Below are 20,017 nucleotides of genomic sequence, written 5' to 3'. Positions count from 1 at the left end.
AGGGGTTCAAGAGAATGCGGAAGATGGAATCTGGGGGAACAAACTACCAAACTCAATGACAACTTCAATGCTGCTGTTATAAGACTATCGAACAATGATATGAATTCTTGACCAATCAACCTCGTTATGATCTTGTATCATATTGTCTGACTTCACTGCACTTTAGTCCGTAACTAAGATATTTTATTCTGTATTCCATAATTGTTTACATTCATACTACCTGAATGCATTGTTGGAATGGAACGTGTGCGTGGCATGCATGCATAACTGGTAGTGGCATGCAGAGGGCAGGCATTGAAGGTGAGGGGGGATAAGTTCAAAGGAGATGAGAGGGGTAAGTTTTTTACTCCGAGAGTGGTGGATGCCTTGTATACTGGTAGAGGCAAATGCATTAAAGGCTTTTAAGAGACATTTAGATAGGTTCATGGATATGAAAAAGATGGAAGAGTATGGATTTTGTGCAGGTAGGAGGGTTTTTTAAATTTACTTTTTAGCTAGTTCGGCACAGCATTGCAGGCCAAAGGGCTTGTTCCTCTACTGTACAGTTCTGTGTTCTAAGTTCAATGTGTGAGGCTGTTGCACTTTCGGAGAACAAGCAGGGTAGGATGTATACAGTGAACAGTAGGGCACTGAGGGGTGCAGTAGAGTAAAGGGATCTGAGATTACAAGGGATCTGAGATTACAGATCCATAATCCTTGAAAGTTGTGTCGGAGGTAGGTAAAACCATAAAGAGACCTTTTGTCGTATTGGCCTTCATAAATCGGAGTATTCAGTATGGGAGTTTGGATGTTATATTGAAGCTGTATAATATGTTGTTGAGGCTATATTTGGAGTATCTACCTACAGAAAAGATCCTACTAAGATTTAAAGAGTACAGCTGAAATTTACAGCTGAGCTTTATTCCCTGTCTTAAGCTTCCATTGGTCAGGGTGAACCGTAGATGTTGCGTCCTAGTCTAGATACGCAAGCCAGGGCAACACAATATGGATAGCAAGCTGTGGCCCATGTAGCAAGATCTTCCTCTCCACGCAGCTGATGAATGCAAAGGAACGGCAGAGGCCAATGCAGTTTGGCACCAGCCCAGAAGTTGCCAGTCGGCATTGAACTCTTCATAGGTAGGGACTCCAGCTCTTTTCCTCAGGGTTTACTCACAAGCTTTATCCATGAGTGGGTATAGATATTAGGCAGTGGAGGTTTGAGATCAGAGTTTTCCTTATCTCAGACAAACTGCCAACCTCGGCTGACGAGCCCCATCCACCCAGAGCGAATGGTTTTGAAGTGTCAAGTCACCCGCCTTTGCCCCTTCTCCTGTCAGTAGAAACGGACTTAGTTGCTAAGGCAGACGTGAAGGCCCGGAGCTGGACTTCGAATGTCAGAGGCTATTTGAGGTGCACACCATTGGGAACATTTAGTAAGTAGTGGGAGCTTGTCCCCATTACCACTCCTGGATATAACAACTTTAAAGAAGGAGCCTGCCATCCAGATAGATCATTCCACAAATACAGAGAGAGGGGAGAACGAACCAAGCAAGCGCACAATGACGAACAGGGGTAGGAATTCCAACCACAGCTCCCTCCCGGCGTGGGAGGGAGGACTGGTGAGAGAGGTGAAGTGGGCGGGGGGATAAGGAACGGCGCAAGCGCACAGTGATGAGGAGAAAGGGGGCTCCCGGAGTGGACGGCGTACAGGTTGGCGCCTTTTGGCGCGCGAGCTCGAGCGTGTGCGCCGCCGCCGCCCCTGACTGGCCGTCCGCAGCAGCGAGTGAATGAGAGAGGGAGTGCGCGAGCATGCGCGCGCGCCCCGGGCGGAAGTGGAGAGGCACACACACACATACACGCACGCACACACTGCACTCACAGAAGAAGCCGAGCGCAGAGCTTGCCTGGCGGACAGTCGCGGAGGATCGTCGGCTTGTCACGGCTATCGCCGGGGGGGGGAAAGAAAGGGCTTTCCTGGTCTACCGTGTGCGTCCATTAAAAAAAAACTACATAGTGGGAGACAACAAAGAGTTTTGATCTCGGCTTGGCTGTGATTTTTTTTGTTGATTAATCGTGTCACATTCGGAGACACCTGGAGCAGCTACTGCCCCCCTTCCTCCTCCTCCTCCTCCTCCCCTCCGGAACATGGTGGACTACCACGAAGCCAACTCGCAGTTGCAGCAGCCCAACCATGGCGACTACATGCAGCCTGAGGAGGATTGGGGACCGCGATCTGCTGCTCGACCCGGCCTGGGAGCGGCAGCAGCGGAAGGTGAGACAGCAGCGGGGGGTGCGCGCAACCCTGGGGAGGGCAAGCGAGGGTATATAAAGGCCCAGGGATGGGGGTAAGGTTCTTTCTCTGCACATCGACGGGACATCTCCCGCAGGTTTTGCCTTCCTTTCATACCCCCCCAGGTTTTGCCTTCCTTTCTTACCCCCCCCCCAGGTTTTGCCTTCCTTTCATACCCCCCAGGTTTTGCCTTCCTTTCATACCCCCAGGTTTTGCCTTCCTTTCATACCCACCCAGGTTTTGCCTTCCTTTCATACCCACCCAGGTTTTGCCTTCCTTTCATACCCACCCCAGGTTTTGCTTCCTTTCTTACCCCCCCAGGTTTTGCCTTCCTTTCATACCCCCCCAGGTTTTGCCTTCCTTTCATACCCCCCCAGGTTTTGCCTTCCTTTCATACCGCTCCAGGTTTTGCCTTCCTTTCCTACCCCCCCCAGGTTTTGCCTTCCTTTCCTACCCCCCCCAGGTTTTGCCTTCCTTTCCTACCCCCCCCAGGTTTTGCCTTCCTTTCCTACCCCCCCCAGGTTTTGCTTCCTTTCCTACCCCCCAGGTTTTGCCTTCCTTTCCTACCCCCCCCCAGGTTTTGCCTTCCTTTCTTACCCCCCCCCAGGTTTTGCCTTCCTTTCATACCCCCAGGTTTTGCCTTCCTTTCATACACCCCCAGGTTTTGCCTTCCTTTCTTGCCCCCTGAATTTGCCTCCTTTCTTGCCCCCTGAATTTGCCTTCCTTTCATACCTCCCCAGGTTTTGCCTTCCTTTCTTGCCCCCTGAATTTGCCTTCCTTTCTTGCCCCCTGAATTTGCCTTCCTTTCTTGCCCCCTGAATTTGCCTTCCTTTCTTGCCCCCTGAATTTGCCTTCCTTTCTTGCCCCCTGAATTTGTCCTCCTTCCCCCCAATTTGTCCTCCTTCCCCCCAATTTGTCCTCCTTCCCCCCAATTTGTCCTCCTCCACCCCCCTGAATTTGTCCTCCTCTCCCCCCCGAATTTGTCCTCCTCTCCCCCCCCGAATTTGTCCTCCTCTCCCCCCCCGAATTTGTCCTCCTCCCCCCCGAATTTGTCCTCCTCCCCCCCCGAATTTGTCCTCCCCCCCCCCCCCGAATTTGTCCTCCTTCCCCACCATGGGAAAACTCCTGAACTGTACCTAGTCTGCACCTTCTGTAAACGTCATCAGCTCTTTGCAATCAGAGTGCCTTAAATTCCTGCAGCTCCCATAAAATTCTAGGTGTGTTAGAGGCCGTGCAGGCAACTACTATAGTTATGTGACACGCCTGTTAACTCAGAGCTCAAAATATTTCTCTAGTAACTCTTCTTGTACACCGCATGTAGATCTGTAGGACTGGGTTTTGCTTTCCTTACCCCCACACCCTGCCCCTTACAACGCCTTAGAACGGTTTTTCCTTTCTCCTCCGACAAAGACTGGGGCACTGAAGATTTGTGACCTTGTGTTTAAGTTGAATTGCAAGCCAACCGTATTTGTACACAACAATGTACTGTCTAGTGTACAGAGTCTTTTACTTAATTTCAAAAACGCAACAACAGGAATTCTGCAGATGCTGGAAATTCAAGTAACACACATCAAAGTTGCCGGTGAACGCAGCAGGCCAGGCAGCATCTCTAGGAAGAGGTACAGTCGATATTTCAGGCCGAGACCCTTCATCTCGGCCTGAAACGTCGACTGTACCTCTTCCTAGAGATGCTGCCTGGCCTGCTGCGTTCACTGGCAACTTTGATGTGTGTTACTTAATTTCGGATATTGTTTTGAGCACTCTGAACTCTTTTTAAGTGCATTGTGGTTTCAGGGGTTTCAATAATACATTAAGCTATAATATGGACCAAGGCAGGCAAATTGCAAGCGGATAGATTTTTTTAAATTCTGTCTGGAATACAGGGGATGTTGTTTATTAATTTCAAATATGTTTGAGCACTCTGGTCTTTTTTAAAGTTTTAGTGATTTCAATAATAACAATAAATTATAATATGAGCCATGGAAGGCAAATTGCAAGTGGGTAGATTTGATACTGCAATATAGAGTGGGTTATTTGTTTACAAAGTGCTTGCTTGTGCCAAGATGAGGCCACCCTTGGGGTGGAGGAACAACACCTTGTATTCCAGGTCTGCAACCTGATGGCATGAATATTGTTTCCTTCTGGTTTTTAAAATAATCCCTCCCTTTCCCCCCTTTTATTCCCCAGTCTGGCCTCTTACCTCTTCTCACCTGCCTATCACTTCCCCTTGGTATCCCTTCCTCCTCCTCTTTCTCCTGTGGTCCACTCTCCTCTTCTATCACTTTCCTGCCTCTCCAGCCCTTTACCTTTCCCACCCACCTGCCTTCATCTATCATCCCTTGGTTCCCTCCTCCTTTTCTTTCTTCTGTCGTCCACTCTTCTCTCCTTTTAGATTGCTTCCACTCCAGCTCTTTATCTTTCCCACCCATCTGGCTTCACCTATATCCTTCCAGGTAGCCTCCTTCACCTCTCTCTTCTCTTCCCCCCCCCCCCCCCCATTTTTATTCTTCTCCTCACCGGCCTGCCTGTCACCTTTAGGTGACCCTCCTCCTTCCCTTTCTCCTTTGGTCCACTTTCCTCTGGTTTGACATGTTTACCTTTTCCACCTATCACCTCCCAGATTCTTACTTCATTCACCTAGCTTCACCTACCATCGTCTGGTTTATCCTCCCTGCACCCTCTTATTCTGGCGTCTTTCCCCTTCCTTTTCAGACCTGGAGAAGGGTCTCAACCCAAAACGTTGGCTGTTTATTTATTTCCATAGATGCTGCCTGACCTGCTGAGTTCCTGCAGTATTTTGTGTGTGTGTGTGTTTTGCTCTGGATTTCTAGTGTCTGCAGACTTTCATGTTTATAACTATTCCACCTTCTGCTGTTCAAAAATTTTTCCTGATGCAAATGTGTGAATGTTTAAAATTTTCTTTAAAGCATGAATTAATTTAGCACTGCTGGTGTAACACTGTGAACTTTAGTAGAGCATCTGACTGTCTAGATTAATGTGAAGACATTTGTGAAAGTCAATTAAAAGGTAGAGCTAGCTAAATTTGGTATTCGTTTTTAAAATTATGCTTGAGGTTTAGTAATTGTAATTATCTTTTGTAAATCAAAAGTGCAGTCTTTTTAACTCATGACACTACATTCCGGGGTTTAATGCATATCTTTAATCTGGAATTTTCTGATATGGCCCTCCCTGGTTTGCAATTGAAAATATGAACACAATCTGTCAGTGAATAGATTTTTCCCGTCTTTGTAAATAGTGGCCTGCACAATCCCCTTTATCCCTCCCCAAGGACGTCATTGGAATTGTCACGCATTCACCTGTAGGACAAAAATATTCGTGCAATATCAAAGCCCAAATCAGAATTTGGTTTGATGTATCTTGTATATGTCATGAAATTTGTTGCTTTGTGCAGCAGTACATTGTAATACATAAATTATAAATTACAGTAAATATATATATATATATGTAGTGAGTTAGTATTCATGGATTCAATGTCCATTCAGAAATCTGACCGCAGAGGGGAAGAAGCTGTTTCTGAAAAGTTGAGTGTGTGCCTTCAGGCTTCTGTACCTCCTTCCTGATGGTAGCAATGAGAAGACAGTATGTCCTGGGTGATGAGGGTCCTTGATGGTGGATACTGTCTTTTTCAGGCATCGCATTTTGAAGATGCCCTTGATATTGCGGAAGCAATTGTACATGATGGAACTGACTGAGTTGACGTGACTGAGCTAACTGAGGCTTTTTCCAATCCTGTGCAGTGACCCCTCCATACCACATGATGATGCAACCAGTTAGAATGCTCTGCACAGTACATCTGTAGAAATTCGAGTGTCTTTGGTGTCTTTTCTCAAACTTCTAATGAACTATAGCCGCTTTTGTAACTTCTTTGTAATTGCATCAGTATTTTGGGCCAAGGATAGATCTTCAGAGCTGTTGACATGCAAGAACTTGCTCACCCTTTCCACTTCTGTTCCCTTGATAAGGAATAATGTACGTTTCTTCAGTTTCCCAGTACAGAAGTCCACAATCAATTCCTTGGTCTTATTAACACTGAGTGCAAAGTTATTGGTGCACCACTCAACCAGCTGATCTATCTTACTTTTGTATGTCTGCTTGACATCATCTGATAGTTTGCCAACAATCATATCATCAGCAAATTTATCGATGGCATTTGATCTGTGCCTAGCCACATAGTCGTGAGTGTAGAGCAGTGGGCTAAGCACACATCCCTGAGGTGTGATGGTGTTGATTGTCAGTGAGGAGATGTTATTTCCAATCTGCACAGATTGTGGTCTCCCAGTGAGGTAGTCAAGGATCCAGTTGCAAAGGGAAGTACAGAGAAAGAAACTGCATATTGACGCAGTTACAAAGAAGACACAATAGTGGTTATATTTCATTAGGAGTTTGAGGAGATTTGGTATGTCACCAGGACATCCAAGGCATCTACAAGGAGTGATGCCACAAAAAGGCAGCATCCATCATTAAGGACCCCCATCACCCAGGACATACCCTCTTCTCATTGTTATCATCAGGGAGGAGGTACAGGAGCCTGAAGGCACACACTCAACAATTCAGCAACAGCCATCAGATTTCTGAATGGACATTGCATTCACGAGCACTACCTCATACATTTTTTGCACTACTTATTTAAATTAACATATATAGTGTTTATTATTATGTATTGCAATGACCTGTTGCCACAAATAAAAGACTGAAGCTCTGGTCTGTTTTGTCCGTGTCATTCCACTAATTTGAGAAGTCATCCAGATAATGGTGAGCTTCAGATCTGAAGTTTACCGTTATTGCAATCATAATGCTCATGGCAGACATGGTAGTTTGCCAGTATAGTAAGACTTAAAATGTCTTTTTTTTCAGTAGGTTATGCACAACCTTGTTTAGATGCTGACTGATCTGTTGAGTTCTTCTAGCATTATGTATGTCTGTTTCATTAGTTACTGAGACTTCTGGGCAAACTTTCTAGTGCTTCATATATTGTATTGAGCCTGTAGTCTTGGTTTAATACTTGTACACTGTTGCTACTCCGCTTAAAGGTTTCTACACTACTAGTTTTGAGGATTTACTAATCTTTACTGATAAGAGTGTCTTGACAAGCTGCATCTTCATCTGGTATGTAAGCATCCAGGCATCGGACTGGAAGCCTATACAAAGGACTATGAGAACGGCTGAGAGGATCATGGGTCTCCCTACCATCCATTTGGGACATGTATCAGGAGTGCTGTGTATGTAGGGGTCCCACCCATCCAGCATACTCTTTGACTTCCTACCATCAGGCAGGAGACTTCAATGCATAAAAACAAGAATGGCCAGGATGGGAAACAGTTTCTTTCCTCGGGTCATTAGGCTTCCGAACTCCCTGCCGCATCGCATTCGAGGTGTCACTGGTTAATCTGTTAGGCTTTGTTCCAGGTTACATTTGACTACAAATGTGTTCAAGTATTCTATGGCTTTGAGGGTAAGAAAACAAGACCATTTCCTGACTTGTTTTAATTCTTCACTAATTTAAAAACCTTTTTTTAAAAAAAGGAGCACGTGCCTGACAATACTTAATTTATGCACTTTACTTTGTTTATTTATGCGTAATTCATCTTGCTTTCTTAAATTGTTGTGTGTGCTACTGTTCTTTATGCCTTGGTCCAGAGAAACCTCATCTCATTTGACAGTATATAGTTAAATGACAATAAACTTGACTCTAGGTAAGTTTGAGATCTTGAGGCGTCTTGACATCTACGTCTCTAAAACTTATGAAAAATCTATACTTCAGCAAGATGGATTTCTCGTATTGTGGTTAGAAAGTTAGTTTCGTACTTAAACATGCAAAAAACTTGTAAGCATGCGTTCCTTTTTTTTAAGAAAAAGTTTTTCGATTAGTGGAGGTCTAAAGCAAGTCGGAAAATGGTCTTGTTTTCTTACTCTCAAAGCCAATAGGGTACTTTGAACACATTTGTCGTCAAATGTAACCTGGAACAAAGCCTAGCTCTTAAGCTTTCTATCGTAGCTGGCTTTACTAGATGTTAGTGTCATTTGCTTCCTGTTTAAAATGTGACGGATCAGAGTTTTAGTCATAACTAATCGGCTTTGCGCTTTAGTCTTGCCTTTTGTTGAAGATTTGACTTCAGGCACAGATTAATGAATGGGTTTTAAAAAGAATTCCAGATGTCTATGTGCACTTAATCATTGCAAAAATGTTTTTTCATTATGGAAGATCTTGTGACTGAAATGTAAAATCTTAAACCACCGCATGCAGGTTTTGTGCTTTTATCTTTGTGTCTGTCATACCAGATAAGATGCAAGATGAAGCTGGGGGTCGGTGCGAGTGCAGAGGGAACAATTTTTTTTAAATCAGCTGGTGTCCTTGTAAGTCTGGTGACTAACAACTTGTGATCAGTGTGCAATTAATGTTGAAGATTTGCAGCAAATGTTTGGAAATTCAAGCAACAATATTGCATGATTGGTAACATTAGTAATCATTGATTTTTTTTCCAACTAATTAACGAGTTTGCGGTGATGTCAGCTTTTTATTAGAACTTTATGATGGGTCAACAGCACAATTGGTGATAAATGCTAAAATTTATAACCATAACGTGCACTTTAATCTTTTGCTCACTTCCGTTATTCACGAGGTTGCTGATTAAGACCATTCTTGCTGGAGCGTTTTATTCTTGATTTGTTTTTCTAATGAAAATAAGGCACTACCAGGATCAAGAACAGTTACTACCCCTCAGCCAGTAGGCTCTTGAACAAAAGAAGATAACTACACTCATCTTTTGAGATGCTCCCATAACCACTGATCTCACTTGAAGGACTCTGTCCTGTTGTTTCATGTTTGTGTTACTTATTGCTATTTATTTATATTTGCATTTGTACAGTTTGTCTTCAGTGCTCTTGCTCTTTTGATCCTGTTTACAGTTGCTATTCTATAGATTTACTGGGTATGCCCACAGGAGAATGAATCTCAGGGTTGTATGTAGTGACATATCGGCCAGTGAGGTAGTGGCATCTGCACCAGACTTCGAGGCAAGTGCTCCCGGATTTGAATCTGGCCAGCTCCTTGCTCATTTTCTGTCTGTGTTAGGCTGAGCGTTGAGCTAGCAACTCGACTTTGTTTTAAAAAAACACACCAAAAGATACAGCAAGGAATGCTGCCCGATGTGCCACAAAGCGTGGAAAAGAGCAATGATGATGTGAAATACGTACTCCTTTGAACTCTGAATTTTTTAATACTTTGTCTCTGCATCTTGTGAAGTTGCGATTTCTCATAGATCTGGAGATCTTGTACTTCATCTGGTGTAGTGTGTGAAATCAAAGGCAAGTACGCAGCTGATAAAACAGCTTTTAGCGCAAATTTTTTTTTCAGTGGCAGGAAAGATTTACTAGCGAAGTGTAAACTGTCTGGTTGATTTTTGGTAGAGAACATTGATTTGTCAATGATAGTTGCTTAGTACTGATAACTTGTATCTCTTGCCCTTGGGTGGTACCTGAAGATTGGAGATTGGGTGTCATTACCAGGAGCTCCAGAGCCCTTCCATCTGAATTAAGGGCGAGGTTTGATTAATCTAAGTGTCAGACCAATTTGGAAAGATTGGGAACGTGGTAGTGGGGTCCAGGCCCAGAGCGTATTGATGCGACAGGACCCAGGTCCTAGTACGGGGATGACCTGATGTTTCGACATTTTAAATGCCAGGCCAGATGGTGTTGGAACTGGATGTGAGGGCTGGGCCAATTCTGTTCGCTGCTTTGTGACATTCGTTCCATTCTTTGCTGCACTGAGGCTGTGGGCTGTTTCAGGCTTTGTGTCAGAGAGCTCTGTGAGAGTTTGCTCCACTGTGTGATGAGCTGACGCTGTAGGCCTGCCCCGGGCTTCCTGTCTATGGATTTACTTTTGTTCTGAGTGCCGTTGCTTGCTTTTATTGTTTGCATGATTCGTATTTTTTTGGTCTCTCTGCACATTGGGTGTTTGTTGGATTTTTTTTCTGATTTTTTTTGTGGCTGCTTGTAAAGAGGTGAATCGGAGAGATGTATAATGTGTACATAATTTGATAAATGTACTTTAAACTTTGAGCTGGCTGATAATATCTAATGCAGTCTCAGACACGGATCATGGGAGGTGCTTGAGGGGGTACATTGTTTGATCCCCCCCATGTGATCTTCTAACCAGTGGTGGTGATTTTTGACTGTAGAAGGTGGCTCTTGAGATATGATGAATAATCTTAATGTTTTTTAGGATCTCGTTGTGGACTTTTTTTCCTCAGGGTGATATTCTGGAGCATGAGCAGAATGATATCCTAATCATCTGTAAGAAAAATGACAGTCTCAGGACTGTTTTTTTTGTATGCTTCAGTAACTGGTTCATGGCATGTGTCTTGTCAACCTGCACGGGTGATCTCCATATTGCACCTCTGACTGATGATGACGTTATCTTGGTTCTAGAATTAAGTTGCACAATAGTGCTCTGTTTATCCCTGCATGTTATCCCCAGTCTTGTGGAGAAAACTTTAGAGGTTGTGTGTAATATTGCGGCAAGGGTGGAACTTAACAGAATTGGAATCAAGAATAGTCCATTTGGCCTATTGTTCTGTTATTTAGTGACATGGTAGCTGATTGTGACCTTGAAGCCATCTTCCTATAATGGTGGTTGGTGCTTAAGGCAGCAATGATGGTCCTCCATCTCTCTGTCCTTGGCTATTTTCTCTATTGTGTGCCAGGTGTGGTTCAGTGTCCTCATTTCTGCCTTCCGGTAGGGTGCCAAGTTGCATTTGGTTTCCTGTGTTTCTTCTGCCCTTCAGGGTTCCAATGAAATGCAGCCTTGATGATGGAGTTGGCCTCTCTTCTCATCTTGTGCCCAATCCATCTCCAATGTTTTCTCATGGTGATTGTGGCCATGTCCTCTTGGTGACACTGAAGGAGTAGCGGGTGGTTGGAGATTTTTCTCAGCCAGAATATATGGAGGATCTTCCGGAGGCTCATGGTGTGGAATGACAAGGTCACTCTCTGTCATGTACCAGCATTCTGACCCGTACAAGAGTGTGGACAGAACATAGCTCTGGTACAACTTCACCTTGGTGTGGATGCTCTACTTGGTTGATCCCCATATGTTGCTCATTAATCTCAAGACATTACTAAAATCTCTTAAGAGAGTTTTCAATGATTTGCTGTCTTCCAGTTGAAGAAATTTATTATCTCAGTCGTAAATGGCCAACTCAAAGTTTCAGAGTACTTATTATCAAAGTATGTATGCAGTGTTCAACCCTGAGATTCGTTGATGTAGTCATTGCTGTGAAGATGCTTGTTGTCTACCTTGTTGGATGCTGTTTACATTGCAACTCCAAGTATTCCTTTGGAGTATGACAACAGGCATTTGGATTTTTTTTTCACTGTAGAAAATGGTAGGCAAATCTGTCTGTAACTACCACAGTTTGTCTCCTTTCTTGAAGACTATTATTCTGGCCTTATGGGTTGCTTGTCGTGGTCTTTTCCCAGGTGGTTAGGTTGTGAATATCTGCCAGAAGTTTCCCTTTGGCAGGTTTTTAGAGTGTCAGTGGACTCTGGAGGCCTTGTTGATTTTTCACTTGTCAGACGAGAGTAATGGTAAGATTGTACAACTCTTGCCTCGGGCAGAGTTTAAGGAGTTTCAGTTATTTTCCCAGCGTGTTCTGTTGGCCTCTCTGAACTCAACAATGAGGTTAGTACCTTTTGTGTTTGGAACTCATCATTGGGAAAAATCCACAGTCATAGTCACAGAAACAGTCCTTTTGGCCCATCTAGTCTGTGCTGAACTATTATTTGACCCAGACCATTGACCCCTGCGCCCCACACCACTTCAGCTGGAGCTTGTTCTACACTCATTTGATAAGATACAGTGTAGAATAGACCCATCCGTCCCTTGGAGCTGCGCTGTTTAGCAGCCCTTGATTTAACCCCAGGCTAATCACAGGACAATTACAATGATCAATTAACCTACCTGGTATGTCTTTGAACTGTGGGAGGAAACTGAAGCACCCAGAGGAAACCCATGCAGTCAAGGGGTGAATGTACCAATTCCTTGCAGGCAGTGGTTGGAATTGAACCCATGTCACTTGTACTGTAAAGCATTGTGCTGATCACTACACTACCATTCCACCCACGCATCACCTTCTGGGTAAAGAAGTTCCCCCTCAAGTTCTCTGTAACTCCAGGTTCTTGAAGGTTCAAGGTACATTTATTATCAAAGAACATATGCAGCATCCAACTCTGAGAATCGTCTTCTCCAGACAGCCATGGTTCAAAGAAAACCATGGAAAGCATTCAAAGAAAAACATCAACTCTCTCCCCCATGCACATACACAAAAAAAGTTAAAGTATGTATATGTTACCACATACTATCTTGCAATTCATTTTCTTGCAGGCACTTTACAGGAAAATAAAGAAATACAGTAGTATTTATAAAGGACTGTGCATAAAAACTAGCAAACAACCAATGTGCAAATACAAAAATTAAATAATACTGAGCATATCATTGAGGCACGCAAGCCTCCAAACCCTGCAACAAGGTGGTTGTCCTCTTGGCCGGTAGAGTTGTGTTACTCTACTCTTACTTGCAGCTGTCCAGTGGTGTAGTGGCATTGGCACCAGACTTCGAGGCGAGTGGCCCTGGATTTGAATCCGGCCGGCTCCTTGCACCCTTTCCACCCATGCTGGGTTGAACATTGAACTAGCAACTCTGTCTTGTAGAAAAACAACAGACAAATTACTAAAGAAATAGCAAGGTTGTGCCTTGAGGCGTGGAGAGGAATAACCTCCTTATTTATCAAGTATAAACCATGATTTGGTGGTATACTTCAAGCTTTAGTCAGATGTCATTCCGGAAACCTTATTTTTAGAAAAGCATTCCTATTGGCTGCCTATTAAAGCTTTTGGAACAAAGTAATACTGTTCTCTGGTGTATTGTAGTGAAAAAAAAAGGCTTTGTGAGGTCCAAGCTACCTTGTAAAGAATATTGCATCATCGTTTAAGCTGCAATCTTGTTGGATTGCTGTAATCAATTCCAGGAATTTAAGCAATGTCCAACCAGCCTGTAGTGTTTATATGATTGTAATCTTAGTACCTCAGCCCTCATTGCCCAATTAACCTCTTCTCTTTTTTGCCTCGCTTGTTAAGTACCTCCTTTGTAAAGAGCATGGCAAATGTAGGATGATTGAGGTGGTATAAAGTGGGTTAGCTGACAAAGTGGAGAATTAACCAGATGTATTTTCCACATCCATACTCTTTGCCGATCCTGTCAATCAAAAATATTTAGTGTTTAGTATTAGATTCTTGCTGCTGATTGCATGATTTTATTTTTTCACATGTGTGGGGGGGGGGGTTCCATGGTTTTCTTTGTTTTGCAGCTGTCTGGAGTAGACTAATCTTGGTTGCACACAGTTTTGGTTGCCCCACTGGCTTCTCCTATCATTTTGGATCTCCCCCTCCCACTTTCAAATCTCTTACTAGCTCTTCCTTCAGTTAGTCCTGATGAAGGGTCTCAGCCCGAAACGTCGACTGTACCTCTTCCTAGAGATGCTGCCTGGCCTGCTGCGTTCACCAGTAACTTTGATGTGTGTTGCTAGAATGGTGAGGATTTGGGGATGGACCAGAAGAGGTTTACCAGGGTGCTGCCTGGTTTATCACAAGAGGCTGGATAAACTTGGGTTGTTTTCTCTGGAGGGACGGCTGAGGGGAGATCTGTTAGAGGTTTACGAGGTTATGAAAGGCATAGATAGAGTGGACAGGGAGTATCTGTTTCCCAGGGTTGAAATATCTAATACCAGATGGCATGCATTGAAGGTGAGAGGGGGTAGGTTAAAGGGGTATGTGAGGGGTAAGTATTTTCCTCAGAGTGGTGGACGCCTGGAACGTATCTCCTGGTATGGTGGTAGAGGCGAACACATCAGAGGCTTTTAAGAATCTAAGGGAAAGATACCCCCAGGGGTGCTCGAGAGGCGGGGAGGATGAGCACCCCAGTCGGATGGACACAACGACATCAGATCCAGGCAATGAACAAACGACGATGAGGAAGCAGTGTGCATGTGGCAAAATCTGCAAGAACGATTGCGGCTTGAAGATCCACCAAGCGAGGGTGAAGTGTTTGGCAGGAGCAGGAGCAGCACAACGCGCAGGTGTCCAACCTGGTGAGTCGAAGGAGGGGCCAGGCCCGGAGTCACCCCATAGTGCCCGGAACCTCCAAGTGTTGCAAACTAATCCCTCTAACATGAAGTCTAACAGGAGGTGGATCAAATGGCCTGCAGCTAACATGACTTCACTGTGGACCCATTCTTTAGTTAGAGCCTTCAGCATTTTGGGCATGGAGGGAGAGAGGAAGAGAAGAGCCATCCGCAGTACCACCGATGCGGCAGAGAGGGCCTCAAGATGGCTGTGGCTCAAAAGAGGGGAGCCATGGAGTCATAAGTAGCTAGCCATCTGGACACAAGCTGGGGTCTGATCAGCCCCGGCTGGGTCACCTAGAGGAGGTTGTATGATGCTGAAAGACCTGAAACACCCAATGATTCCAGGAACATCACTGAAGATGTGTCCGGAAGCATCAATAGATGTATGTACACAGCAGAGATGTTTGGATAGACACATGGATGTAAGGAAGCTTGAGGGATATGCATATGATGTAGGTAGGAGGGATTTAGCCTGTTCCTGTGCTATACTCTTTTACGTTCAATGTATACTGCATACATACTTTGATAAATGCACTTTGAACTTTAGTTAACGTGGAGGAGGAAGCAAATTAACGCTTCTTAAAATGTAGTGCTACCACATGCCTTTTCATTGGCTGATTTAAAATTATTTTGAAATGCCACTAGAACCTATGCACGCCTTTGTTTTAAAGATGATCACCAGGGTAGTTGCTATACCTGACTCTACATCCTGTCATTTCCTCTGTTTGTCAGTCAACTTTTAAAATTACGGTCTTTCTTCTTGACAAATTTATATATGGTTTTGCTTTTCCTCTGCAGATTCAGGCACTAACGGTTTTTTTTAAAGTAGATCCTAATTGGCTTAACTAGCTGTTGTAATAAGAGCTGTTTGGTTGAGAGGATAATGTTGCCTGGCACACAATCTCTGGTCTTTGAAAATATGCTATAGGATCTGTTTTAACTACTTAAAAATTGGGCAAGCTTTTCAGCCCTGCTCAGTGTATCTGGGGAAATCATAATGATATTGTAGTGCTCTCAATACAGCATGGAAATGCCACTTTTGAATTTTTTAGAATTTTTTCAGTACATAGTTGTGAACTTTAAACAGATCTGTAACATATGATACCTGTGTTGTTCAAAATGAATTCTGGTCGCTGATATTTAATTATTATGTTATTGAAATCCTACAAAAGGTAGTGAATTTGGCTCAGTACATTACGCGTAAAGCCCTTCCAACCATTGACCACATCTGCATGAAACTGCTGTTGTGGGAAAGCAGCATCCGTCATCAGAGATCTCCACCACCCAGGACATGCTCTGTTCTTGCTGCTGCCATCAGGTAGAAGGTACAAGAGCCTCAGGACATGCACCACCAGGTTCAAGAACAATTACTACCCTACAACCATTGGGCTCTTGAATAAAAGACGCTAATTACACTCACTTGCCCATCCATTGAAATGTTTCTACAACCAATGATCTCACTTTAAGGACTCTTTATCTCAATATCTCATGTTCTCATTATTTATTGCTATTTACTTATATTTGCATTTGCATAGTTTGTTGTCTTCTGCAGTGTTTGGTCTTTCATTGATCCTGTTATAGTTACTATTCTATAGATTTTGCTGAGTGTGCCCACAAGATAATGAATCTCAGGCAGTATATGAGAGGTATCTTAGAGTCGTAGAAAAGTAGAGCACAGGAACAGGCCCTTTGGCCCATCTAGTCCATGCCAAACTATTTAAACGACCATAGCTCTCCATACTTGTACCATCCATGTACCTATCCAAATTTCATTTAAACATTGAAATCGAGCCTGAATGCTCCACTTGTGTTGACAGGTCATTCCACACTGCTGAGTGAAGAGGTTTTTCCCTCATGTTCCCCTTAAACATTTCATCTTTCACCCATAACCTTTACTTGGTATCCAACCCAACCTCGGTGGAAAAAACTGACTTGCGTTTAACCTACCAATGCCCCTCATAATTTTGTATACATCTATCAAATCTCCTCTCAATCTTCTACCTTCCATGCCTTACAACTTGGATACTCCAGACCCACCACCCTCCTTGTAAATCTCTCTGTACTCTTTCACCTTATTTGTATCTTTTCTGTAAGTAAGTGGCCAAAACTACACACAGTACTCCAGATTAGGCCTCACCAATGTCTTATACAACTTCAACATAACATCCCATTCAGTGGGAGAGACCTGTGTTATGTAGAATTTTGCAGAATGAGAAATGAGCTCATTGCCACAAAATTCCCATAGGGTTTGACATGGAGAATGTTTTCTGTGACTAAATTGTCTGGAATTGGGTCATTCTTAGAATTAAGAGTAAGCTAGTTACATAGTGTTCAGACATTTCTTTATTTGGATGGTAGTGAATTCTTTGACCTGGGGCTATGAAAGCCCATTCACTGAGATGAAAAATGGAGATTTTTCTGCACCAAGGTGGAAACTTTGGTTATGAAATTAAGTAATTCTTGATCCAGAGGGCTGCTTCAGAGCAAGACTTCCACTTGTGGCTGGTCTCCCACTGTCTAGGAGGCTGAGTTAATTGCACTTGTATAATTTCATAACTGCATTGTCTCTGTATTATGTGCTGAAGTAGGAAAGGGAGCCAGTCAATGTTCTATAGATGTGTAGTGGAGAGTATATTGACTGACTGCATCATGGCCTGGTATGGAAACACCAATGCTTTTGAATGGAAAAATCCTACAAAAAGGTAGTGGATTTAGCTCAGTGCATCACGGGTAAAGGCTTCCCAACCATTGAGCACACCTACGTGAGACGCTGCCATAGGAAAGAAATATCCATCATCAGAGATCCCCAACATTCAGGTCATGCTCTCTTCTAACTGCTGCCTTCGGGTAGATGATACAAGAGCCTCAGGACTCACTCTACTAGGTTAAAGACCAGTTAATGTCTCTCAACCATCAGGTTCTTGAACAAAAGAGGTTAGCCACACTCGCTTGCCCCACAGCCAACAATCTCACATGTTCTTGTTATTTTTGCTATTTATTGATATTTGCATTTGCACAGTTTGTTGTCTTCTGCACTCTGGTTGTTCTTGCATTGATCCTGCTATAGTTACTATTCTATAGATTTGCTGAATATGCCTGCAGGAAAATTAATCTCAGGGTTGTATATGGTGCATTATATGTACTCTGATAATAACATTTACTTTGAACTTTTTGATCCGAAGGGCTGCTTCAGACCTGTGGCTTTGATCCACATACCCTCCATGCCTAGGAGGCTGAGTTAGTTGTTTGTGTATAATTTCATAACTGCACTGTATCTATTATATGCTGAAGTAGGGAAGGGAGATAGTGAGAATTGTCGTAGACATACATCACCGTCCTTTCAGCTGACTTTGTTCATGGGTTCAAAGGGCAGAATCCTCCATGGTCTCCAGAATAATTGCATTGTTTCCTAGTGTGGTGATCAGAACAATACATCTTAGTCAGTCCAAATCAGTAGCAGGAAGAGAACAGGAGGGGCCAGTTCGTGTTTGGTTGCCATTGAACGGCAGTTACTTAACCACATTGCCATTTAAATATTTCATTTTAATCTCAAGTGCTTCAGTGTTTTAATGTTCACATGCAAAAATTAAAAAAAAAGTCATGAGCCAGTATTCATGGGTTCAGTGTCCATTGTGAAATTGGATGGTGGGAAAGAAGCCTGTTTCTGAAATGTAGCATGTATGCCTTCAGGCACCTGCAGTTCTTCCAGACAGTTGCATTGATAAGAGGGCATGTCCTGGGTGATGGGGGTCCTTAATGATGAACACTGCCTTTCTAAGGTATCGCTCTGGATGCTGGGGAGGCTAGTGCCCATGATGGAGCTAAGTTTACAAACCTCTGCAGCTTATTTCAATCCTGTGCAGTAGCCATCACCGCCACCCCCCACCCCCCACCCCCACATAACAGACGGTGATGCAGCCAGTTAGAATACACTCCATGGCACGTTGGTGGAAATTCACAACTGCATTCAACAAGTTGGTTATGAAGTTACATGAGTAATTTTAAAGAGATTTTGCAGTGTAGCTTTGTGACCCAGGCACTAAAACCTCAAAGCATTTACTCAAAGTTTGTAGCCAAAACCAATGCATTGGTGCTTGTAATATAAGCATTTCCAAAGACACAATGAGGACACTGGGTAAGGTCTGAATTATAATAATTTGTTTTAATCTTTGCTCCCTGTAACACCTATATGTTGAGCTGGTGGTGGTGCCAAGGCATTAAGCTGGTTGATTTGTTAATCAACAGCAGAGAAATTTGGTGCATTTTGAAACTCTCGTAATAAATTGAGTTCACATTATCTCTGTTCAGGTGAATTCTGGAGTAGGGTATATACAAACATTAATTTCAGCAGCAACCAATCTTCCTATTTGAATGTGGATTGTAGATTGAATGTACAATAATAGCCTTTCTGGAGTAGAAGACTGGGGTTGCGTACATACCTATTGACTTGATGTCTGCGTATGCATGAATCCAGACAATGTTCAAAGTTTAAAAATAAATTTTATTGTCAGAGTACACATGTCACCACATACAACCCTGAGAGTCATTTTCCTGTGGGCATACTCAGCAAATCTATTGAATAGTAACTATAAATAGGATCAATGAAGATCAACCAGAGTGCAGAAGGCAAATGCAAATATAAATAAATAACAAGAGCATGAAATAACAAGAGAAAGGGTCCTTGATGTGAGATCATTGGTGTGGGAACATCTCAATAGATGAATGTAGTTATCGGCTTTTGTTCAAGAGCCTGATGGTTGAGGGTTAGCAACTGCTCTTGACTGTGGTGCAAGTCCTGAGGCTCTTTTACCTTCTGCTTAGAGGCAGCAATGAGGAGAGAGTATGGCCTGAGTGGTGAGGATCTTTGAGACAACGCTGATTAATATTCTTGTTGAGTATCTGGCGTGTGGGTGTGAAAAAGGTGTTTGGAAACTATATAATTCAAAGGAAGCATTGTATCTATAGAATTGTCCTGCAGTTACCTTTGATCATTAGCGCAAGTTTTAAGTTCCTCGGGGTCAATATCATAAATGACCTGACTTGGACCAACCAAGCAGAGTCCACTGCCAAGAAGGCCCACCAGCGCCTTTACTTCCTGAGAAAACTAAAGAAATTTGGCCTGTCCCCAAAAACCCTCACTAATTTTTATAGATGCACTGTAGAAAGTATTCTTCTAGGATGCATCACAACCTGGTATGGAAGTTGTTCTGTCCGAGACCGGAAGAAGCTGCAGAAGATCGTGAACACGGCGCAGCACATCACACAAATCAATCTTCCGTCCTTGGACTCACTTTACACCGCACGTTGTCAGAGCAGTGCTGCCAGGATAATCAAGGACACGACCCACCCAGCCAACACACTTTTCGTCCCTCTTCCCTCCGGGAGAAGGCTCAGGAGCTTGAAGACTCGTACGGTCAGATTTGGGAACAGCTTCTTTCCAACTGTGACAAGACTGCTGAACGGATCCTGACCCGGATCTGGGCCGTACCCTCCAAATATCCGGACCTGCCTCTCGGTTTTTTTGCACTACCTTACTTTCCATTTTCTA

At 43.5% G+C, this 20,017-nt stretch overlaps 1 protein-coding gene across 1 annotated transcript in view; it reads left to right on the top strand.

The window, feature by feature from the left end:
- Positions 1-1,804: 1,804 nt before the first annotated feature.
- The window catches only part of LOC140206178 (alpha-actinin-1-like), a 163,475-nt gene continuing 145,262 nt past the window's right edge, over positions 1,805-20,017 (top strand). Inside the window, 2 exon segments of the mRNA XM_072274455.1 lie at positions 1,805-2,202; positions 2,204-2,251. Coding sequence (XP_072130556.1) covers positions 2,125-2,202; positions 2,204-2,251 — 126 coding nt within the window. The 5' untranslated portion in view covers positions 1,805-2,124.

Source organism: Mobula birostris, chromosome 12 (assembly GCF_030028105.1).
Source record: "Mobula birostris isolate sMobBir1 chromosome 12, sMobBir1.hap1, whole genome shotgun sequence".
Classification (NCBI taxonomy): Eukaryota; Metazoa; Chordata; class Chondrichthyes; order Myliobatiformes; family Myliobatidae; genus Mobula; species Mobula birostris.
Note: the sequence above shows the minus strand (reverse complement) of the source record. Positions and strands in the feature narration are given on the sequence as shown.